The 25,096-nt window shown below is 38.5% G+C and overlaps 1 protein-coding gene across 1 annotated transcript; it reads left to right on the forward strand.

Moving 5' to 3' along the window:
• Window positions 1–567: 567 nt before the first annotated feature.
• LOC133641870 (protogenin B-like) lies at window positions 568–24,727 on the forward strand. The gene is made up of 19 exons (XM_062035960.1): window positions 568–793; window positions 1,405–1,704; window positions 4,332–4,476; window positions 4,952–5,085; window positions 5,164–5,460; window positions 5,579–5,738; window positions 5,816–6,063; window positions 8,903–9,067; window positions 9,268–9,573; window positions 10,284–10,469; window positions 12,735–12,830; window positions 12,911–13,097; window positions 13,184–13,311; window positions 16,680–16,850; window positions 17,152–17,334; window positions 20,388–20,511; window positions 20,595–20,721; window positions 20,787–20,894; window positions 22,778–24,727. Exons 1-19 carry the CDS (start codon window positions 727–729, stop codon window positions 23,141–23,143), a joined length of 3,498 nt encoding a protein of 1,165 aa, XP_061891944.1. The 5' UTR covers window positions 568–726; the 3' UTR covers window positions 23,144–24,727.
• Window positions 24,728–25,096: the final 369 nt, after the last annotated feature.

Genomic DNA, 25,096 nt, shown 5'->3' on the forward strand with positions numbered 1-25,096 from the left:
CAGACCTCCCGTTGATCAAAATGTTGTCTTTTTTTTTTCAGAACCAATGTCATTGTGCAGCTGTTTTTAATAAAACGATCGAATGTGTTGGCATATTTTAATTAAAGATTAAGATTAAAGTACCAATGATTGTCACACACACACTAGATGTCGTGAAATTTGTCCTCTGCATTTGTCCCATCCCCTTGGGGAGCAGTGGGCAGCAGCGGCGCCGCGCCCGGGAATCATTTTGGTGATTTAACCCCCAACTCCTGTTGTATTGTTTCGTTTTGCAGCAACATTATCATACTGTAGTAGATTATGAATATTATTTTTTACTTTTTTTACAACCTCACCTCATCTTTTTTTGTACAAGCCCCTGGCTGCAGTAAATTAAATTTAATTACAATTTTCTGCACTTAATTCATAAAGACGATACTTCAGTACAGAACAATATATAATCTTTACTTATTATACATGTGAAGTATTTCTACTTTAGTACGATATTTTAGTATTCTTACCGCTTTTCTCCCAACACGTGTGTATTAATAAGCTCTGCTTTTGAGACACGCGTTGTCTGCGCATGCGTGAAGGAGAGAGAGTGGGTGGGGGGGTCCCTCTGCACCCCAGTAGAGCCGCGGGTGTTGCTCCGCCGCATGCAGTAGTGTTTAGGGGGACCTCTGAGCAGACACACACAGGAGCTCGGAGGTTCTCTGTGTGGGGAAAATGAGACTGCATTCTGGATAAATGGCGAAGTTCAAGATGAAAGTCTGCCATCTTTGGCTGTTTTGTTTTTTTCCCCTGCTTTCACCAAGTAAGTGCCTTCTTGTTGCTGTTTGGAAATCATGTTAACTGTAGATGCGAATACATGTTATGAAGGCAAGCTTGCTGATAATCATTGCTTTTTGTTGATGAAAATACTGCATAACAAAAACTTTACTGTTGTTTTCTACTTCTACTGCAATACCTATACTATACTAAAAGTGGATATGGGAAACAACACCATTATGTATTGTGTGCATCATAAGACGATAGCATTAGTTGCATTTCAACTTTAATAACATATTTTTCTGTGAATTAGAATAATAAATCAAAAGTGAATGCTGAATGTATGCTATGTTGTTACTTTCTTTTTTGGACATATAGTTTTTTATTGTGATTTGTGATGACTTTCTTTATTAATCCCACACAGGGGAATTCTACCTGTTTTTCTTGTCTTTTCATGAAAGAAAAGCCAACTTTACAACTTATTAACCATTCGTTAATTGTATTTTTCGATAGATTTGTTAATGCAGTGTATAGTTTGCATCTACTCATTTTGATATTCAAATACTTCAAATAACTGTTGCATTGTGTTAGTGTAATTAGGCTTATTTTTTGAAGCACCACTGATCTGTTCCTAATGCTACAATTCTCGTCTTCCAGATGTTTTGTGTTTTAGCGAGTTATCCTTCATCACCGAGCCCAGTGATGTGACCATTTTACCAAAGGACCCCACCGTCTTGGACTGTCTAGCTCATGGTCAGCCTCCGGTCACCATCAAGTGGCTAAAAAACGGCGTTCGCTTAACGGACAGCGAGCACTACCAGTTTTTGCCCAACGGCTCCTTGTACATACCAAAGATAAAGCATACCAAGGAGGAGTCGGATGAAGGATTCTACCAGTGCCTCTCCGAGAACAAGTTTGGAGCTATCCTTAGCCAAAGATCACGCCTGACTATCGCAAGTAAGTATGGGCCACAACACATCCAAAGATCTTGGTTTGAACTTACTGGCAGTATCCAGTTAGTGGTATCATACATCAGGATGGCAAGTTCATGGGTTATTAACCTGGAGATGGGAAGCAGATGTACTCCTCCCCTTTTCCGTCTGTATTAACGACAAACCACTAAAGTCTAGGTGCTCATGTCAAACAGGTGTTCAGAATTTTAAAACAATTACCCCAAAAAATTGAAAATCAGCCTGAGCTCTCTTTGGATCATTGCATTGTCCCTATGGCTACAGCTCAGTGTAATTGCTGAATGGTCCGCTACACAGAGGAATTTCTGAAAAGGCCATTTGCCTTTTAGGCTTTGTTTGGAGTGCCCCTGACTGACCCAGAAGAAAAGGCTAGGTTTTTGAGCGCATTTGTTTGTGCAGATATCAGTGGACAGGGCAGATGTGTCTATTCAGCGGGCCTGATCCACCATGCATGCTGCTGCTCATTAGTCTCAGTGCAGTATATCTCTCTCACTATAGTGTCAGGGAAATACACTGATCTTGACAATGTGAACAGTAAGTTTAGAGGAACTCTTTACTTCAATTTTCGGTGATGCAAGAGGGACAAGCGGTAGAAAATGGATGGATGGAGTTTTACAGGAAAGGATTTGTCTATCCAAACATTTACTATACAGTTTAGTTATGGATGTTGTCAAGTCTATTAAATAGAATTAGTACTTATTACTACAGTAATCCCTCGTTTAGCACAATAAATTAATTGCCGCAAAGTAGGAACCATTAAATATAAATTGAATATTTTCATAACTAGAGCATTAAAAAACTTTTACTACCTTCTACATTATGAGAGCCATCTACATATGAAATAACACCCTGTGTCCCCTTTACACTCTTTTAATCCAATATAGTAATGCTTTCTGAGGTTGAGCCAATCAGTGGCCACAATACTGAATAGCGTGATCTGATTGGTTTGGTCTCATTTAGTGGTCAATTTGTTGTTCATTTAGGCATTTTATGCTTGAAAATGCTTAATTTAGGGTAAAAAAAAATAAATCATAGAATATACGAAAAAGAAACCTGCCCACTAAGTGTGATGTGGCGAGGGATGACTGTATTTCTAAAAAAACAAAACAAAAAAAAGACCACAAAGCCTCTCCCCCCCAAAAGTCCAAGTCTAGTCCAGTCTTTTGTGAGGGAAGAGGTTAAAGGTTTTGGTCATCTGTAGGCGTGGAGTTGGAGGATGGGCCTCTCTCTCTCTCGCTCTCCTTCTGTCCAGAGGTCCTGGGGTTCAGAGGTCAACAGGGAAGGGCTTTGTGATGTCACAGCCCTGATGTGACTGGGATGGCCTCCTGCTCTCGCTCCCAGGACACGATCCCTTTCACTGGGGCGACCCCCGTGTTGTGTCAGGCAGAAGAAGCCTTTTGTTGAAACCTGGGCTAGTTTCACTTTTGAATGAACATGTTTAAAACGGCACTCACTGGTGTTGGCCTTCTAAAAACATCCAGGGAAAGGTTTTTTTTCCCCCATTGTCTTCGTAGATTAACACTTTTGTTAAATTAAATAAAAACATTGATCTACTGCCAGAATGTTTAAATGTGAATAAAATAAAGGGTATGTTTTTAAGATCCACTGCAAGAAACGTATTAATAAGATGCAGGTGACATTTTTTCTACAAATTTTAGGCAATAATGCAGGTCTGGATGTAATTCAGTGGGCATGGGCTTGAAGTCAACTTTGACCTTTTTAGAGAAACCTTTGTGCTGTTTGACCCAGACATTGGTTCGCTTCTTACAACAGAGGCAACCATATTAGCAGATCAGTGTGCTCGGGTCACTGCCCATCATCTACATCACTGATGCTGTGTTTGCATGAAGAGACAACAACTTATTTGTAAAGCGATGCAACATTGACACTCAAGGCCAAAATATACTGCTAGTGACAAGTTGCTTTTTATCGTAAGGTCATCTAACTCACAGACACTTCCTTTAGAATAATTAGGAACAACTTACCAGCATGAAGCTAATTTCAGGTGATCTGCCACATATATTCGTCATTTAAACAAGCTTCTCTCTCTGCATTATAGATGAGATGAGGTTGTAAATGACAAAATTGCACTTGGACTTCCCAAAGCTGTGGGTTCCAATGTGGAAGTTTCAGTGGGGAGAAGGGGATATTGATTTGCTTTAACACAATATTGACTTGTTTCCTGTTAGTGTGGGGGGGAGGGAAAGAGTTATCACCCTAATGAGTGAAGGTCACTGGTAATACTTAAAGAGGGCCTTTCACATAGATGCAGATTAGGGGTGGTGTGTGTATGTGTTAGAAGTTATGAGGGACTGAGTACAATCCAAATTGATTCAAATATTAGCCAATTAAAAGCAATCATATATTTATTATTCATTACTGCCATGTTTGCTTAACCGTTAATTAGGTGATGTTATTCATCCATTGATTCGTTTTGATCCATAACTTCAATTGATCCACTGATTGGACCAGCTGCTCAGCACAGGGGACAGCAGCAAGATTATAACAGCCACATGTCACATACTATAAATCACTTATCACGAACACCATCAAAATCAAGGCTTTGCATGTTGTATAATATTCAAGTGTAAAATCCGTTGAATTTTCCTGCAGGTATTTCAGAGTTTGTGTTGCACCCATTGCCTATGGAGGTGACTGAGGGCTCGGTTGCCCGATTCTCATGTGTAGTCACCTCCAGACCTCCTGCCACAGTCACCTGGGAGTTCAACCAAAGCACATTACCTCTTCAGACAGACAGGTAACTTATGTCAACGGAGAGCCCTTAACAACCTTTATGTACAAGTATTAGAACACCTGACCATTATGCATACAGGAAGTCACCTCTAACACAACCGATGCTTGATTAAGGTGCCTCTTAATTTTTTGGTCCATATATCTATGGATGTTTTCATTCATCCAAGTCATTGTATTGTCAGGGCATTCAATCGCAACTGGACTGTTTGGTTTGTCTTAGAAGACGCTTTGTTTCTCATCCATGTAGGCTTCATCAATTCATGCTCATAGACTTGGAACTTATGAAGCTTTCTTGGATGAGAGGTGAAATGTCTTCTACAACAAACCAAACAGTCCATCCGCGAACGATTCAATACCCTAAGAATTTGGTCCATATAGTGTCGAAAACAAAGACTTCAAATATTATAATGTGTGTTTAAGCAGCATTACACATTCTAACCCACCAGTTTGACCTTAGTGTTATTTTTGTTTGTGCATAGAATCACTGTTTTGCCCAATGGAGTTCTTCAGATCCACAGTGTACAGCTGAAGGATGCTGGACGGTATCGATGTGTCGCAACTAACATTGGCAGCCGACTGAAGAGTCGAGAGGCAAAGCTGACAGTCATTCAAGGTGGGAATTCATTGTTTTACTACTACTATTTTGGGAGCAGCTTACTGATTTCTAGTATTTGCCTTCCCTTTGTAAAAGATGCGGGTGCTGAAATCCGTAGGAGACCAAGAATCATAGCTGGACCTCAAAACTTGACCGTTTCTCTCCACCAAACTGTGGTGCTAGAGTGCTTAGCCACTGGAAACCCCTGGCCCATTATCTCTTGGAGCCGTGCTGATAGTAAACCCATTGACGTGTATAAAGCCAAAGTGTTGGGTAATGGGAACTTGATTATTACCGACGTCAACTCCAAGCACAGTGGAGTCTACCTCTGCAGGGCCACCACCCCTGGAACCCGCAATTACACCATAGCCGCTGCCAACCTCACAGTTCAAGGTACAATACACTTAAGTATTTTAACGCCTTTATCAATAACATTTTAACATAATTTGCAAATAACATGGCACCCATTATTTGTTTATCGCAACCATTTTCTATTATATCGCGTTTTCAGTGCCACCATCTATTGTCGAGAGGCCTGAGAGCCAGACCCGTCCAAGGGCTGGTACTGCCCGCTTCATGTGCCAAGCAGAAGGAGTGCCCACTCCTCGCATCAGCTGGCTAAAAAACGGAGAAGCGGTTCACTTAAATGGACGCATTAAGATGTACAACAGGTATTAATTGTGGACAAAACACAAACGTGTTCATATAAGCGGACATGTACTGATCATGTTTTTCCACATTTCACCAGTAAATTGGTGATTACTCAGATCATTCCTGAAGACGACGCCATCTATCAGTGCATGGCGGAGAGTGAACAGGGCTCAGTGCTGTCCTTGGCTCGCCTCATTGTTGTGATGTCAGAAGACAGGCCCAGTGCTCCTAGGAACATCCACGCAGAGACCATCTCAAGCTCAGCCATCTTGCTGGCGTGGGAGAGGCCTCTCTACAAGGCTGAAAGAGTCATAGCCTACTCCATTCATTACATGAAGGCTGAAGGTGAGACTTTTTCCTCACTGTTTTGTGCTGTCAATGATGTCCTCTGTGTGTTAATTTGCTGTTGCTGCACAGAGCAAAGGTCAAGGAGTGCATAAAATAGCAACTTTACCTAACGACAAATTTAGGAACATATTCTCTCTTAAAGAAACAGGATACCTTTTTTGAAAGCTTACTAATTGGAAAGGATGTTTTCATACTGTATCAGTCAAAGATTTAACAATAGTAATTATATACAGATATGATATTTTGTCCACTTTTATTAAGTTAAAACAACTGGAGACAATAATAAAGTTATTGGTAAAATGATGTTTATCTGACAGTCTTAATTTCAACTGAAATCATTATTACTTCTATCATTTTTCCTTTTTTTCATCACAGCTCTTAGATTTGGGCTTTAACTATTTAAGTGACCAGTAATTTATTTTAGCTTAAATATGCCTGATAGTATGTTGTGTACATTAAAGAGAAAATTACTAGGGATGTTCCGATCAGAGTTTTATGCTGCCGATTTGGATACCAACTATCCAGGAGTAAACTCCGATCAAATGCATTAACTGTACATTTTTCCATTTACAAACGTATTTATGGTGAGTGCTATTGACAGCTTAACAATATCAACACAATATTTAAAGTAATTTCTTATTTTCTTTTATTACATACAAAAAAACTCAACAAAAGCACAAATTACTATCTACTACTCACTTAAACCATTTGGTTTTTGACGTCAAAGTCTTCCTGTGTCTAGGGAACTAACACTTGAGTTAGTAAACGTTAACAATATACATATACATATATATATAAACCCCGGCCGGGTCATACCAAAGACTATAAAAATGGGACCCATTACCTCCCTGCTTGGCACTCAGCATCAAGGGTTGGAATTGGGGGTTAAATCACCAAAAATGATTCCCAGGCGCGGCTACGCTGCTGCCCACTGCTCCCCTCACCTCCCAGGGGGTGATCAAGGGGATGGGTCAAATGCAGAGGAAAATTTTCACCACACCTAGTGTGTGTGTGACAATCATTGGTACTTTAACTTTAACTTTAACTATATATATATATATATATATATATATATATATATATATATATATATATATATATATATATATGTATGTATATGTATATGTATATATATATATATGTATATATATATATGTATGTATATGTATATGTATATATATATATATATATATATGTATGTATATGTATATGTATATATATATATATGTATATATATATATGTATGTATATGTATATGTATATATATATACATATATATATATATATATATATATATATACATACATACATACATACATACATACATGTATGTATGTATGTATGTATGTATGTATGTATGTATGTATGTATGTATGTATGTATGTATGTATGTATGTATGTATGTATGTATGTATGTATGTATGTATGTATGTATGTATGTATGTATGTATGTATGTATGTATGTATGTATGTATGTATGTATGTATGTATGTATGTATGTATGTATGTATGTATGTATGTATGTATGTATGTATGTATGTATGTATGTATGTATGTATGTATGTATATTTATATATATATATATATTTATATATATATATATATATATATATATATATATATATATATATATATATATATATATATATATATATATATATATATATATATATATATATATATATATGTGTGTACAGTACAGGCCAAAAGTTTGGACACACCTTCTCATTTCAATGCGTTTTCTTTATTTTCATGACTATTTACTATGACACCTGTGAAGTGAAAACCCTTCCAGGTGACTACCTCTTGAAGCTCATCGAGAGAATGCCAAGAGTGTGCAAAACAGTAATCAGAGCAAAGGGTGGCTATTTTAAAGAAACTAGAATATAAAACATGTTTTCAGTTATTTCACCTTTTTTTGTTAAGAACATAACTCCACATGTGTTCATTCATAGTTTTGATGCCTTCAGTGACAATTTACAATGTAAATAGTCATGAAAATAAAGAAAACCATTGAATGAGAAAGTGTGTCCAAACTTTTCGCCTGTACTGTATATATACATTTGAGAAAATAAAAATATTAATGTAATCATTGTAGTATTGATATCACCATTTGTTGGATTCAGCCACCCTTCTCTTACATGTCATGTAATGGCTGTGACAAAGCTGACACACAAACAGAAAGAGACTATGCTTATTAATCAACTTGTCAATTTCCTGGTACTACCTGCTTACTTTCTTTTGTAATGTGCTTCCATCTACACTTCCTAAACTCCATCCATCCATCCATTTTCTACCGCTTATTCCCTTCGGGGTCGTGGGGGGCGCTGGAGCCTATCTCAGCTACCCACTTCCTAAACTTTACTAAGCAATTATTTTGTGATGTTGTTTCCAGCTAGCTTAGTGGTTATCTTAGCTATTAGCATGCCTGTTCCCTGGCTTGCTCTCGGTTTGTAACATGTTTGCCCTCATTCTCTAGTGATATTGATACTTGATAATGATACTTAAGATACTAAGACATTCAGTACATTTGCCACAATGGAGGTGATTATTATTAACTTAGGGGAGCGGCTTTACACTGTTTATGGAGACACATAATTTGCTGCTAGCCGCTTGTCAGCCGGGCGACTAAAAATAACTACAGTATCAGCTGGAGAGATCAGCGTTTCTGATTGGCATTGAAAATCGGTCAGTACTGATCGGTGGCCGATCAATCAGTAGATCCCTAATGAGTAATTAGCATCAGCTTTGTATGTATTGCTTTCAAAGAAGCCTTGTCCTCTTACGCTCCTGTCAACTTATTTCCTAACCTGTTCTCTGATCCACTGCATTGCAGGTCTGAACAACGAGGAGTACCAAGTTGTTATCGGCAACGACACAACCAGTTATATCATCGATGAGCTTGAGCCGGCTCGAAACTACACCTTCTACATTGTGGCTTACATGCCAATGGGAGCCAGTCGTATGTCCGATCAAGTCAGTCAACACACCCTGGAGGATGGTAAGCTCTGAGAGTCCCCGCATTCCTAGCAGTAAATCACTCTGGCAGTTTAGCTAAGGAGAATGTAAATCCTTTGTGTACACAGCAACTTTTGAGTGGAAACAGTGGTTAAGGGCTTTGCCTTTTACCGCTGCTGCAATGTTTTTCTAGTTGAACTTTTCTAGCTGAGTACAATACACCCTTATGTTTTCTTTTTTCAGTGCCCCTGCGTACACCTGAGCTACGTTTGGTAAGCCACAATTGGACAGATATCCAGGTGAGCTGGCAACAGCTTCCCTCCAAACTGAGCCGCGGGCGGGTGTCAGCATACAGGCTGTCGTACCGCACAGCTGCCGACAGTGCAGTCATTTCGATGGAGCTACCTCAGAACAGCACCGGGTACGTTTTGGAGGGCCTCCAGCCCGACACCATCTACCTGTTCCGTATGGCCGCGGCCACCCGTGTGGGCTGGTGTGAGCCTTCAGCGTGGACGTCCCACCGTACACCTAAGACTTCCAGTCGCAAAGGTAAACAAGCAGGAAGTTATAATACATAGGTGCATCTAAAAGGTTGACCTAGAAAAAATCATTTTAGTTGAGAGGTGACTGATGTTGGTCAAGCTCACAAGCTCTGTTCTTGTTCGTCCTCGAAAGTTATTCCACACTTAAGTGATACACTGCTGATGTCTAAGATAAACAAGCTTTATATGGATAGAAGTGAAAACTCTAAGAGTTCTGCGTCTGTTACTTCTTCAGCCCTAATTATGTTATGTTAAGTATTACAGTTGTGGCAAAGGGACTTTTTCAATACTGCATTAGGGCCATCTCATGTCCAAAGTTTGTTCTTTTAGCCTTGTAGTATTGTCCTGCAGCCTTTTGTGTTGATTATTCAGGAACCTTTGGCCTCCGCTGTCAGTGATGTAAGAGTCGCCTCAGTCACGGGTCGTAAAGAGAGGGCCTCAAGCGTCTGTGCGGGGGAAAGAATAGCCTTTTTTTTAACATCTTGGTGTCTTCTGCCCAGCTTGTTTTCTCTGCTATGGGTTGGCCTACATATTGCTACTAGTTTGCTGATAAATGATCAACTTATTGATGCCATTGTGTTTAGAAAATACACCTAAAATAGTTTGAAAGTGTCATTGTAAGCATCCTGATGTTGTGATGTGTTCAAAGGTTTCTTTTGTGGTATTCCAATTGTGAAAGTGTATTGATCTCATGCCTGCTCTCTTTCCCCCTTTCAGTGCCCTCAGCTCCTATTCTCCAACTTGAGCCGCTTAACTGCACCTCCATTGTGGCACGCTGGCAAAGCGCCCTAGAGTTTGAGGCTGTCCTAGGCTTCCGCCTGTGTTACAATGAGGAGAGCCAACCGGAGCAGCCCGTCATCCAGCTGCAGGCTCAGACCAACACCTACACCATCAGTGGCCTTGGTAAGATAGGACAGATGATAACATTAACATACGTCTGGCGAGGGTTTAATTAAAAAATCAGTGGGCAGTTGGTCGCTGCATTTGCATTTCCACCCTGGACCCAGATCAATGTGGGCTGACCTCTCCAGTTTGCCTGCAGTATTGAGTGGGATCAGCCTCCTAGGTTATAGGTCAGGGTCCAGATGTCCCTCCCACCACCGTTTCCCATCCAGTGACTTGCATAATTACCCCTGGCTATTGTGTGGCGTCCTGGGCTGGAACGGCCTTACCAGATCCTCCCCCCTTCTCTTTCGCTGGACCGCGAAACACACAAAACAGACCCTCGGGATTGGCCTTAACCGGACAGGACTGCTGACCTCTAACCATGGGACAGCAGTCTTGGATTAGTCCACTGCCTGCAATGTTTGCCTGTGTTGTACATGATTAAAATGTGAAAAATGTAATTTAAACATTTGTACGCACGTACAACACTTAAGACCTTCTGTATATCAGTATGTGCAATTAAATTATGGAATGGATTAAGCAATGTACTAATATAATCCACTTCAAGAAAGTCTTCAAACTTAAAGTGTTTACAAAGTACAAAGAAGAAGAACCATTCTGAATTTATTTCATTCATCCATTAATTTTCTAGATAATCTTACTTATCTCACCTTATGAAACATAACTTACTTCACTAATTATTATTATTTATTTTTTAATTGTTATTACTTATGGAGTATATTGTGAATAAATCGAGAACAGGAAGTGAACAAAAGTTTTAGAAACTGCTATGTAAAGGAAAAGGAGTAGGATTAAATAAACTTTGCTTCTTCCTACTCCTTTTCGAACATGTTGAATAGAAAAGCTGGAAATTGTGATGTATCATGTTGTATGCATGCATGTTCCAAATAAACACAAACTTAACTCAACTCAAAAAAATCAAAATGTAACTGTCATTATGCTGAAATACGAACAGGGCATCTGACATTTAAACTTAAAATTTGAATTCAAGCTTAAAGTTCAAGACTCCTGGCTTCTATTAGTAATGAAAAAGAAAAAGATTGATAATCAGCCTGCTGTGTTTACCATGAATTGATTTACGTGGACCTCGACTTAAACAAGTTGAAAAAGTTATTCGGGTGTTACCATTTAGTGGTAAATTGTACGGAATATGTACTGTACTGTGCAATCTACTAATAAAAGTTTCAATCAATCATTCAATCAAAACAACATTTTGCTTTGGAGCCACGTTGCCTCCAAATTGAAAGACAGGGAGGAACAAAACAATGAACAAAAGGGGCCCCTCTCCTATCCCAAAGTCCTGCTCCCAGATTCCGTCTGTTCTATCTTGGCCTGACCCGATGACCCAAGTCAAACCCCCCCTGGTCCCATGGGCCTCAGCTCCCAGCAGCTGAAGGCAGCAACCGCGGCCCAGCCCCCCACAACAAGGTCTGGACACCCCACCTTGGTGGTCAATACCCATAGGCTGACCTTTCACATCGGAGGCATAAAACTAATCTTAACACTCCCTAAAAATGTCCTGATTTAGGAGCTGAGGCAATGGTAGCTATGTAGGTTGAAACATGAAATGTGTAATTTCACTTTTTGGTCTCACTAATGCTTTTAGTTTCTATTCCAAAGCACCATTCAAAAATGTTGAGTTGTTAATTTGACGCTTATCATTGTTATTGTTTGGTTTATTTGTTTCAGACATGCTTAGCAATTTACATATAAGGAACTTCCACAATTCATGTTTGAATAGGAGTAGGAAGAAGCATATACAGTACAGGGTCATGAAGAAAACAAAACAAGAATAAACATAGTCTTAATCCCTATCATTTATATTGTTATAAATGCTTGCATTTTTACTCATAATGTTCGATTTCTCTTCAAATGTCATTTTGTTTTATGTTATACTGTAATATTATTTGTTTAAAGACATATTCACTATTGATTTTTTTTTTCAACAATTTTTGGGCACCTGGTTGATCCTTCCCGTCACGTGTCATGTGACAACACATGATAAATTAGAAGTTGGGGTGACACAGAAGACCGTGCATTGGTGGGGGGGGTGCGGAGGTTATGACCCGCACACTTCAACCCCTGTTGTTATTCTTAATGCATTTATGTTTGTCTTCTGTGACATATGTGCTGCTATATTTGCTTCACTCCATGCTGGTATGTTAATCTCCCGGAGTTTTTGATCCCAAACCATCCAATCATGAGAATTATTTCTAAGGCTTTTGTTAGTTGCGACATGGACTAATGAAAAATGTGTCCCAGATCCGAGGAGAAGATATCGCGTGAAGATCCTGGCTTTCAGTCAAGCTGGAGATGGCTATGAGACGGACCAAGCCATCAGTACTCCTGGATGTGTGTGTAAGTACATTACAAGTTTGTATTTATGCTTTTCATGACTCAACCTGATGTGTATGTTTTTTCTTGCCTTTATTATACAGCGGCTAGGGACCAAATGGCAGCAACACCTCCACCTCCACATCATGTGACTGTTTCGGCCAACAATTCTTCTGAAGTTTCCTTGTGTTGGAAGCGTCCTACTTTCTCCCCAGGGAAGGCTGTCAGCTACACTGTCCGCTACACGGTCGTGGGAACGCACAACGCTTCTACTTTACGCTACTTGCAAACGTAAAATAACCATCCAAAATCTCGGATACTGTAAGTATTTGTGCACTGTGGTACGCTTGGTTAAGAATGTTGTTTGTTTTCCACAGTACCAAAGAGAATGTGACCGTGCAACATTTAGATCCAAATACCCGCTATGAGTTTGGGGTGCGTCTCCATGTGGATCAGATGTCAAGTCCTTGGAGCGCCGTTGTTTATCATCGCACACTACCAGCAGGTGAGCAATTTATTATTCATTAAGGCTGGGGTCTACAACCAGTAGCTCACCAGCTGATTTTGAGTGGCTCAAAAATAATATTGGATTAAACTCTCAGCATTTTTATAACTGTTCAATTCAGACATATTTAATGACAAATAACCACAAAATAGCACAAACACAAAGATTGCACTGTTTGAGTGGAGATTTCCTAAACAAAGTACAATTTAAATGTTGTCAGTCATATTAATATTAGGGACGTGCCGATTTATTGGCCCCCGGTCGTTATTGGACTTTTTTTTTTAAAGTATGTGATCAGCCATCGCCGTTTAATGCCTTTTGATACCGACCGCAAACGCTAATCCCCTCTGGCTAATTTTGTATCTCCATACACAGTGTGAAGCCAGTCTCCTAATCAATCAATCAATTAGCAATATTGTTAAAGTATCAATACCACTCATCATAAATACATTTAGAAATCAAATAATTCAGTAATATATGTTATCTGTATTTGTATCGGCCGATCTCGCTCATGGATGATCGGTATCAGAATCGGCAGTATAAACCTTGATCGCAACATCCCCAATAAATACAAGCAATACTTTCTTTTTGTCAGAGACGATCAACTAATGATATAAAAAAAACTGCACTAGAAATAAATGCATACTACAATACAAGGCAGACAAACAACATTTTTTTTCTTGAGATTTTGAAACAAAATGTGAATTGTGGATACCGGCATTTTGGTCATGCTTTGGCAAAATAAGTTTATTCAGAGTGATGGGTAAATGACACCTCACACTCACTACCTGTATTGACACTAAAATTAATAATTAGCTAATGTTTTTGTTTTTTAAATGCATAGTAGCGCAGAAAGGAAATGAAACGCACAACTCTGGTCAATGAGCCAAAGAGTAAAGAAGAAAGAAGAAAAGAACACTTACTTTATTTGGCGCTATAAGATCAAATTGACCCCACACTTTAACATTTTCACATATCTTTGTTACATTTTTTTTCTTAAATCCATTCAGATCAATGATGATGAGGGAAACCGATGTTCATTTAGTATGAGCGGTCACTCCTGAGCCAAAGAAGCGCTTCCTGATAAACACAGTTTGGTGCTTGCAGTGTAATAGCACAGCAGCTGTATCGGTCACATGTTTTTTTTCTTTAAAGTGACACACTAATCAAAGCTTCAGTAGTATAATTTCCTGTGTTTCATTAAGCATTGATGAATCAGTGTCATTTGACCAATCAGTTATTCCCTTTGTCTGGGTTGAAATAAGCTACGAAAATAAATGTTACCAAAATGAATAGCTCTCGGCCATTTTTATTTGGTAAAAGTAGTTTAAACTAAGACTTAGACTTCGACAAACTTTATTGATCCACAAGGGAAATTGTTCCACACAGTAGCTCAGTTTCAAAGGATGGAAAGGGTAAGGATGGAAAGGGTAATGCAGGTAGACTTAGAGGCTTATAGACTTAGACTTCCTTTTACTGTCATTCAAAATTGAACTTTACAGTACAGATAAGAACGAAATGTCGTTGCATTAGCTCGTTGTAGTGTAGGATAAAAGAGCAATAAGGTGGAGATATAAATAAATAGATTACTGTACAGATAAATATATTGCACTTTTGCATATGCATCCACGTTTATGGATGTATTTTATATTGTCTTTATCCATCCATCCATCCATTTTCTACCGCTTGTCCCGTTCGGGGTCGCAGGGGTGCTGGAGCCTATCTCAGCTACAATCGGGCGGAAGGCGGGGTACACCCTGGATAAGTCGCCACCTCATCACAGGGCCAACACAGATAGACAGACAACATTCACACTCACATTCACACACTAGGGCCAATTTAGTGTTGCCAATCAACCTATCCCCAGGTGCATGTCTTTGGAAGTGGGAGGAAGACGGAGTACCCGGAGGGAACCCACACAGTCACAGGGAGAACATGCAAACTCCACACAGAAAGATCCCGAGGCCGGGATTTAACTCACGACTACTCAGGACCTTCGTATTGTGAGGCAGACGCACTAACCCCTCTTCCACCGTGCTGCCCTATATTGTCTTTATATTCCAGTCTATTCTTATTCTATTAAGTAGACTAAAAATGTACCATAGTAGCAATATAAAATATAACATACATGTAATATTTACATATATTTTATATACTAGGGCTGCGAATCTTTGGGTGTCCCACGATTCGATTCAATATCGATTCTTGGGGTCACGATTCGATTCAAAATAGATTTTTTTCGATTTAACGCGATTCTCGATTCAAAAACGATATTTTCCAGATTCAAAAGGATTCTCTATTCATTCAATACATAGGATTTCAGCAGGATCTACTCCAGTCTGCTGACATGCAAGCAGAGTAGTAGATTTTTGTAAAAAGCTTTTATAATTGTAAAGGACAATGTTTTATCAACTGATTGCAATAATGTAAATTTGTTTTAACTATTAAATGAACCAAAAGTATGACTTATTTTATCTTTGTGAAAATATTGGACACAGTGGGTTGTCAAGCTTATGAGATGCGATGCAAGTGTAAGCTACTGTGACACTATTGTTCTTTTTTTAAATTTTTTTTATAAATGTCTAATGATAATGTCAATGAGGGATTTTTAATCACTGCTATGTTGAAATTGTAACTAATATTGATACTGTTGTTGATAATATTCATTTTTGTTTCACTACTTTCGGTTTGTTCTGTGTCGTGTTTGTGTCTCTCAATTGCTCTGTTTATTGGAGTTCTGAGTGTTGCTGGGTCGGGGTTGGTTTTGGAATTGGATTGCATTGTTATGGTATTGCTGTGTATTGTTTTGTTGGATTCATTCATTTAAAAAAAATAAAATAAAATAAAAAAATATTTTTAAAAAATTGATTTTTTAAAAATGATTTTTTCCCACACCCCTAATATATACAGTATATAACATATACTTATATATTATATTATATTATATTATATTTTTATATAATATATACAATATATAACAAATCACAATTGCAATGTACAATATTACAGTATATGTAACAGATGCCGCAAAACAAAAAAAAGGGCAGCATAAAATAGAGAGTAGATCCAGCAGAAAATATACATTATAAACAAAGAAAGGTAGCTAACATGGAAGCAGTCAGGTAATAGACAGATATCATCTATTGCTGTATGGCGAGTGATACAGCAATAGAGCTTTCAAAAGAACAAATGTTGGAGACCCCCGCATTATAGTGTATACTTGTGATGTTTTCTTTTACTTGCATTACTTACCCAGAATTCCATTTACATGATCACGCAAATGCACACAACTGTAGCATTTTAGAAACGATCCTCACTCTCTTACAGTATATCCATTTTGTAAACCATCACATCGGCTTTGTCTGCAGCGCCCATGCGACCGCCCACAGGAGTGCGAGTAACTCTGATTGAGGAAGACACGGCGTTGGTGTCCTGGAAGGAGCTAACAGAGCCAAACGTGATGATTACACACTACACCATCCTTTACGCTTCCCAGAGGTCTTGGATGTCTGGACACTGGCAAATAATTCAAAGAGAGGGTGAGCCAGGCAGCAAACGCAGAAACATTACCATGAATTGATTTACGTGGACCCCGACTTAAACAAGTTGTAAAACTTATTCGGGTGTTACCATTTAGTGGTCAATTGTACTGAATATGTACTGTACCGTACAATCTACTAATAAAAGTTTCAATCAATCAATCAATCAATTGTTTGGATTGTTATAAAAGTGTTATGGTAATACGACATTGTAGGAATGAATTTGATACATACATTTTTTCATCTTTCGCTGTATTTAATATCCCATATACTTTTTATTTGCTTCCTCTACCCAATACAGGAAGTCATACAATGGCTCTTCTAGAGAAGCTAGAACCAGGGAACGTCTACATGGTGAAGATCTCTGCCTCCAACCAAGTGGGAGATGGCCCCTTTTCAGATGTTGTCGAGCTGGCCATGAAGCGCGGAAATGCCCAACACAGCAAGAACGCGTGGCACTCGGATCACTTTCAGCATACAGTTGGTGAGTACCAAATTATTTAATCTAATTGGGTTTTGTTTTAAATTTGGCAAGCAAACATGAATTTATTTCACCGCCATTGTGAACTAAATGTTTGCAAAATATAAACACTTTCAATAGATCGGTGAAAAAAATTGACTCTATTGCGGTATTACTTATTTTTTCGGACACAACAAACCAAAAATACTGTTTATTTACTTAATTCAAAGACAAAAAAGTAGCATTTCCAATACAATATCATAATTTGTAAAAAATAAAACAAAAACAAAACATTAGTCATATTAAAATAATATGAAAAAAAAACATTATGTGTCCGAAAAGGAGCAAAAACAAGCAAAGCTTATACAGTTGTCATCTCCCTCCCTCAAGTATTGCAGCTTTATCAGATTGCAGACTTTAACAAAATCTTTTTTAAAGAATATTCTAAAATTTTGGGGTCCTAAATTAAGCATTTTCAAGCATTAAATGGCTAAATGAATAATAATATAATAAATAAAAATATCAATACTACAGTAATATTGTCCACAAGAGATGGCCAAACCAATCAGAGTGCGCTGTTCAGCATTGTGGCCACTGATTGGTTCAGCCTCAGGAAGCTGTACTATTTTGAATTAAAAGTGTGTAAAGGTGACTAAAGGGTGCTATTTTCCCTCATAATATTAGAATATATATATTACCTGTCGTAAACAGGTTTTTTATGCTGTAGCTGTGAAAATATTCGATTTAAAAAGAAGAATTCCTACTTTGTGGAAATTAATTTATCGCGGTCATGCCTGGAACCAATTAACTGCGATAAACAAGGGACTACTTTGCTGTAATGTCCTGCACCATCACCCAGATATAATAATGTTATTTTTGGTCAACAATACAGTACATAATCACCTGATATAACAATATTCAGCATAGATACTTATATATAATTACACCAGCGTTATTATTCTTTTTTGTAATGTATATATGTTTTTTAAGGTGTTCTTACAAATATTACCCCAATGCAAAGTGTGTACAATATAGTGTGTGCAAGGTGTCATGGTTCAGGATGTGTTTTGTTTTAATTATAATTCCAATGCTTTTTTTTGCCACACACATATTTTATGTGAGGATTCCAGCAGAGTTTGAACATTTAAATCGTTTTTTTGTTTTGTTGTTGTATTGCAAGCTATGACATGTTCATACATTTTTGCAAATAAATCAATCAATCAATCAATGTTTATTTATATAGCCCTATATCACAAGTGTCTCAAAGGGCTGTACAAGCCACAACGACATCCTCGGTACAGAGCCCACATACGGGCAAGGAAAACTCACCCCAGTGGGACGTCAATGTGAATGACTATGAGAAACCTTGGAGAGGACCGCATATGTGGGTAACCCCCCCCCCCCCTCTAGGGGAGACCGAAAGCAATGGATGTCGAGTGGGTCTGACATAATATTGTGAAAGTCCAACACATCAGCGAAAGTCCAGTCCATAGTGGGGCCAGCAGGAACCATCCCGAGTGGAGACGAGTCAGCAGCGTAGAGATGTCCCCATCTGATGAACAGGCTAGCGGTCCACCCCGGGTTTGGAGCAGAGTAGAAAAGAAAAGAAACGGCAGATCAACTGGTCTAAAAAGGGAGTCTATTTAAAGGCTAGAGTATACAAATGAGTTTTAAGATGAGACTTAAATACTTCTACTGAGGTAGCATCTCTAACTTTTACCGGGAGGGCATTCCATAGTATTGGAGCCCGAATAGAAAACGCTCTATAGCCCGCAGACTTTTTTTGGGCTCTGGGAATCACTAATAAGCCGGAGTTCTTTGAACGCAGATTTCTTGCCGGGACATATGGTACAATACAATCGGCAAGATAGGCAGGAGCTTGACCGTGTAGTATTTTATACGTAAGTAGTAAAACCTTAAAGTCGCATCTTAGGTGCACAGGAAGCCAGTGCAAGTGAGCCAGTATAGGCGTAATATGTTCAAACTTTCTTGTTTTTGTCAAAAGTCTAGCATCCGCATTTTGTGCCATCTGTAATCTTTTAATGCTAGACATAGGGAGGCCCGAAAATAAAACGTTACAGTAATCGAGACGAGATGTAACGAACGCATGGATAATGATCTCAGCATCGCTTGTGGACAAAATGGGACGAATTTTAGCGATATTACGGAGATGAAAGAAGGCCGTTTTAGTAACACTCTTAATGTGTTACTCAAACGAGAGAGTTGGGTCGAAGATAATACCCAGATTCTTTACAGAGTCACCTTGTTTAATTGTTTGGTTGTCAAATGTTAAGGTGGTATTATTAAATAGATGTTGGTGTCTAGCAGGACCGATAATCAGCATTTCCGTTTTCTTAGCGTTGAGTTGCAAAAAGTTAGCGGACATCCATTGTTTAATTTCATTAAGACACGCCTCCAGCTGACTACAATCCGGCGTGTTGGTCAGCTTTAGAGGCATGTAGAGTTGGGTGTCATCAGCATAACAGTGAAAGCTAACACCGTATTTGCGTATGATGTCACCTAGCGGCAGCATGTAAATACTAAAGAGTGCAGGGCCAAGAACCGAACCCTGGGGAACTCCGCATGTTACCTTAACATAGTCCGAGGTCACATTGTTATGGGAGACACACTGCATCCTGTCAGTAAGATAAGAGTTAAACCAAGACAAGGCTAAGTCTGTCATCCCAATACGCGTTTTGATACGCTCTAATAAAATATTATATATAATTTACAATGATGGCTTTATAATTTGGATTGCAACTCTATGTGGGAAATGGGAAATCGAAAATGAATGAGAAACAAATGATGAAAAATATTTTCATGATGATTTCTATGGTTAAAAAACTACAGCATTCTTATGAAATGTATGTGTAGTGGCCACACTACCACACTACTTTTTAGTTACTTTCTAATTTTAGTATTATAATCAACCTTTAATTAGTATCTGCACTTTAATTTAAACACAAATGAACAATCATGAGTATGACACTAAGCTTAAGTAAGTGCAGCCTTATTGCTGTATTATTTCATCATGGTTGTCGGTATTCTGTAGTTTAAATCCCTGTTTTATTTGCCAGCCTTCTCTGATGGTCTGTACCACATAGACCAAAGATCCATGACTGGGATCATTGTTGGAGTGAGCATCGCCCTGGCCTGTATTGTAATGTGTGCCTTGATCCTCATCAGTAAAGGCAGACCAAGGTATTTATTGTCGCAATCATCAAAAAAAACCTGCAAGGTGACTTTCAATATCAATAACTGTCATCCTGTTTTATTTTGTCTAGAAAATCCCCCAGCAACAAGGCCATCACTGAGCCTCCTGGTGAGGGTTTGTCTTTGCACCGTGAGCGCCATGTTGAGAACGCTGAGGCCCTCATCCCCATGATGAGCACTAACTTCACAGACAGCAAGGTGTGACAAGGAAAAAGCAAGTATCCGAAGAGCAGACTTGGTATATACTTTTACGTGTCTTTCAGAGTCCTTCAAACATAGTGATGAAGAGTGTGGGGCCTGCAATGAGCAAGAACCAAAGCAAGAGGTGGCTACTCTTCAATAGAGATGTCAGCACTCCTATTGAGAATGATGTAAGTAACGCATGTTAGCTATCCCATATTATACTACATTGGTACCTCAGTATTTATTATTAATCCATTCCAAAGGGTCTGTTGAAAACCAAATCGTTTAAAAAGCCGGAACAATCTTTCATATATGAAAAAATATAAATCCAATCACACTGATCCAGCCGCCAAAAAATGTTAACACGAAACACTTTGCATGGAGAATAATTACAGTTTTACACACAGAACACTTTGCAAAATGCATATACACGACGACTGAAATAGATAAATGAACATTTAACATCTTCATAGATAGATAGATAGACAGACATAGGGTTACAGTTCAGGTTTTTACATACAGTAACAGAAGTAAAATGTAATTAAAAAAATAAAATTGGTAATAAATAATGCATATCGCGTACTAAAAATTGCACTATGTATATAAATGTGACCTGTATCAGATGTTTTCATGTAATTTTTAAGGCCTCTTTAAGTTAAAGTTAAAGTTCCAATGATAGTCACACACACACTAAGTGTGGTGAAATTTGTCCTCTGCATTTGACCCATCCCCATGTTCACCCCCTGGGAGGTGAGGGAAGCAGTGAGCAGCAGCATGCACCCCGCTCAGGAATCATTTGGTGATTTAAGTAGTATATTATAGTATAGCATATATTTAAGTAGGATATATATAGTATGTGGATATAACTCAGATGTGTCCGGTGCGACTGCATTTTGAATGATCAGAGGTGGCAAGTGTACACTGCCTTCCGCCCGAGTGCAACTGGGATAGACTCTAGCACCTCGCAAACCCGACAGGGACAAGCGGTAGAAAATGGATGGATGGATGGATGGAGGGTCGCATTCATCCGACCAACACGTCATCAAAAAGCGATAAACGTCATAATTCCCTAATTATTTGCCAAAATAGACTGTTGCAAAAATAAATAGTTAAGAAATGAGCAGAAAACAAGCAAAAATAATATTTAGGAACTCACGTCACGCACCCCTCAGAGCAGACGTTGAAGCAAATGTCCCACAAACTGCGAGAGCCAAAATGCTTGCCCTCTTCATTCTTAATCTTCTACATGTACACTGCAAAAACTGAAATCTAAGTAAGATTAAATATCTCAAATAAGGGTGATATTTGCTTATTTTCTGTCTGATAAGATAATTATTCTCACCAAGCAGATTTTATGTTAGTGTTTTACTTGTTTTAAGGGTTTTGGTCCTAAATGATCTCAGTAAGATATTACAGCTTGTTGCTGAGATTTGATGACCTATATTGAGTAAAACATGCTTGAAACTACAATATCAAGTGTTGCAAAGCTGTGTCATCAACACTCACAAGTATAAAACTACTTTTTTAAAGTAATAATTTCTTACTTCAAGCATGAAAAAAAAAAATCATGATGCCGAACGCATATCATTATGTCAAGATAATGGCACTAGCATTTACTTAATTTAAGAATATTTTTCAACATATTGAGCAAAAAGTTCTCTTTTTTTTCTACCAAGAGAAGCGCACTTGTTATTAGTGAGATTATACTTATTTTAAGGTATATTGGGTTCATTGAGGTTAGCTAATTTTACTTGTTTTGAAAAGTCTTGACAAGCCGAATTTTCTTGTTCTATTGGCAGATAATTTTGCTTAGTTCAAATAAAATACCCCTAATTTTTTTTTTCTTTTTTCTTTTTTTTTTTTTCTTGTTTTTGAACACTGACTTTTTGAAGTGTAATAACTCTGTTTAGAAAATGTTGAGTTTGATTGCACAAAATCCTTGAAATTGTGCCAGGACTGAGCCCTACTAGAATTAGAGCTTCCGTAAACACTGCAGCTCGTGTGACGTCATACAATATTGCTTTTAAAAAGATAACATTTGTATTTTATAATAATTATATCTTGTCTCTAGGTTGAGGGGAGAGTCAGCTTGTATGAAGGTGGCAAAACTGTTCTGAGGTATGTGGAGCACCAAGGGTCTGCGCCCCTGCCGCCATCGTCCCGGGAGATCATTTTTGGACCTTTCCATGCCGAGAGCTCTCAAGGCAGCGACGGCAGCCAAGAGACGGGAGACTCCGGACACTACTCCAGCGAGGAAAGCAACGAAGAGATGAGCAATGCGTCTACCAACCAAAGCTCCAGACCTGAGTCCATTGGACAGTGCAATGGCGCCGAGTTGAAGCCGTCTTTTCAAGTGGAAAACGAGCATATACGTGGTTCCTTCCATCTTCTAGCGCCTGACGCCGCTCGACCCTGCTGCGCCTCCGGCGGCAGCTAGCACTCGACAAGTGGAGAATTGACCGTTTCTACCTCGTTCGCTTTCTGAGTTGAGCCGATGGGTTATTTCCTGCGGCACAAAGGAACAGGAAGTCAGCTGCTGTGAAGGATGGAAATGAGCATTTTTCTTCAGATCTACCTCAGGATTCTGTATGAATGTTGATTACAGTATTTCATTTCCTTTTTTTTCTACCTGTTGGTCTTTGTGGCCTCATCTGTCCTAAACCAAAGCTCACCCATAATGAATATTTTAAAGACGTTTTCGTTGTATTTAGTAGTGTTGGACCTGAGGGGGTGTTTTATTGTCTACCTCATTTGTTGTTATTATGTGACTACCTCCCCCATCCCATCATTTTTACTTTGTGTGAAACCGCACGCCATCGCCACATCGTCTCACTTCTGTTGGAGTAGTTTTAATTTCCTTAATTGCTTATCTTTTTTTGTACATGTCGTGGAGGAAGGAAAACAAGTGCATTAGATACTGTCAAACTATTTGGGTTGTTTGAGATGTAGGAGATTTTCAGTGCACTGAACTCAAAAGCTTTAAAATGGCCTTAAATACTGAAAGGGCGATCCAAAGACAGGAATATTTGTACCCAAAGACTTTTTGATATGAGGAACCAAAAATGTAAAGGATGTACATGACAAGGGTGCCAAAAAATACTGTCCTGTGCCATTGATGTACATTTCTCTCTTAATGGTGGTTGGAATGCTTTATTCAGTGTAAACTTTCTTAAGTCTGGTGAAAGCTTCAGGGCAAGTCTGTGCGACTTGTGTACCGTTTGCCTTCAAGACCATTGCTAAGCGCAGCGGTGACGCCGATGCTATTATCCAAAGAGTTGTCTGCTTCCTCAAATGGGTGTGGCTTTACAGTTGATCCTTGGCATGTTGAGGAAGACACTATTGATCTGGTGTGTCCTGTCAGTGATGGATGATGTCACGTGTTTTTGTGCACACATCATCTAATCACTGCTCCCCCACTGCCCTGGTTTTTGGTGTCCAGGTGTGACAATGAAGGATTCTGACTATCAAAAAAGAAGCCCGATGTGTGAACAGCAACATAATCAATTTTTATACCTTTATTATAGAAATTATCTAAACCAAAGAAGCTTTAGGTCTAAAATTTAGCCATTTTCTTTGGGTTCATTTACACAATTTGCATTTAAATGTGCTATGATTTCCGTTTGATCAGTAGAAAGGCAATTTAAACAGTTCTTTTTTCCACCAATCTCTTATCTGTGAGAGATCAACATTTTTATTTAGCATGTCGCAGTTTCTGTGTGGCATTTCCCAAAGTTAATATCGCTGCTGTCATGCTCAGAGTTTGTCTGTGTTAGAAACGACAACTTAGATGCCTCAGATCATTTTTGCTGGCTTGACTTATAGGTGCCAAATGTAGCTTTATAGTGTGTAGTCTTAACTGTCCTAATTTAAATCATGTTTTCTTTGCTTTTCATGCTTTTGAATGCCAAAATACACAATTTATTCCAAAGTGTGCACAAGACAAATAATGTTATGGTTTGGAGTGTTGCAAAGGAATTTTTGATACTTTCAAGATGATCACAAATGCTATAAAATAAAATTGTCCTTGGAAAATATACCATATGGTTTCACTGTGTCGTCTTTAGCCAGTTAATTGCTGTAAAAACACATTAGTAAGAAATAAAACATTTGATCAAATGTGGTTATATACTGTATATCAAATGTATGTGTGATATTTTTCTCTGCAAAGCACAATAAATGTGCAATGACTTTTAAAATCTTTATTACCATCATATCTTTTTAACATTTTTTAACATATCAAATAAAAAACTGCAATGTTAGTTTGTTTTATAAACAGCTTAATTTGCATTTACAAAGCAGATGTACACGTGCAAAACCCAAAACCAGTAAAGTTGGCACGTTGTGTAATTCGTAAATAAAAACAGAATACAATGATTTGCAAATCAGTTTC

The sequence above is a fragment of the Entelurus aequoreus genome, linkage group LG24, assembly GCF_033978785.1.
Source record: "Entelurus aequoreus isolate RoL-2023_Sb linkage group LG24, RoL_Eaeq_v1.1, whole genome shotgun sequence".
In the NCBI taxonomy this organism is placed as follows: domain Eukaryota; kingdom Metazoa; phylum Chordata; class Actinopteri; order Syngnathiformes; family Syngnathidae; genus Entelurus; species Entelurus aequoreus.

What these genes read in the sequence shown, in the direction of transcription:
- LOC133641870 (XM_062035960.1), top strand. Translation starts at nt 727, where the DNA reads ATGGCGAAGTTCAAGATGAAAGTCTGCCATCTTTGGCTGTTTTGTTTT. An exon ending in ATCACGCCTGACTATCGCAA is followed by an intron (nt 1,705 to 4,331) that starts GTAAGTATGGGC and finishes ATTTTCCTGCAG; the next exon opens with GTATTTCAGAGTTTGTGTTG. An exon ending in ATCAGTAAAGGCAGACCAAG is followed by an intron (nt 20,512 to 20,594) that starts GTATTTATTGTC and finishes TATTTTGTCTAG; the next exon opens with AAAATCCCCCAGCAACAAGG.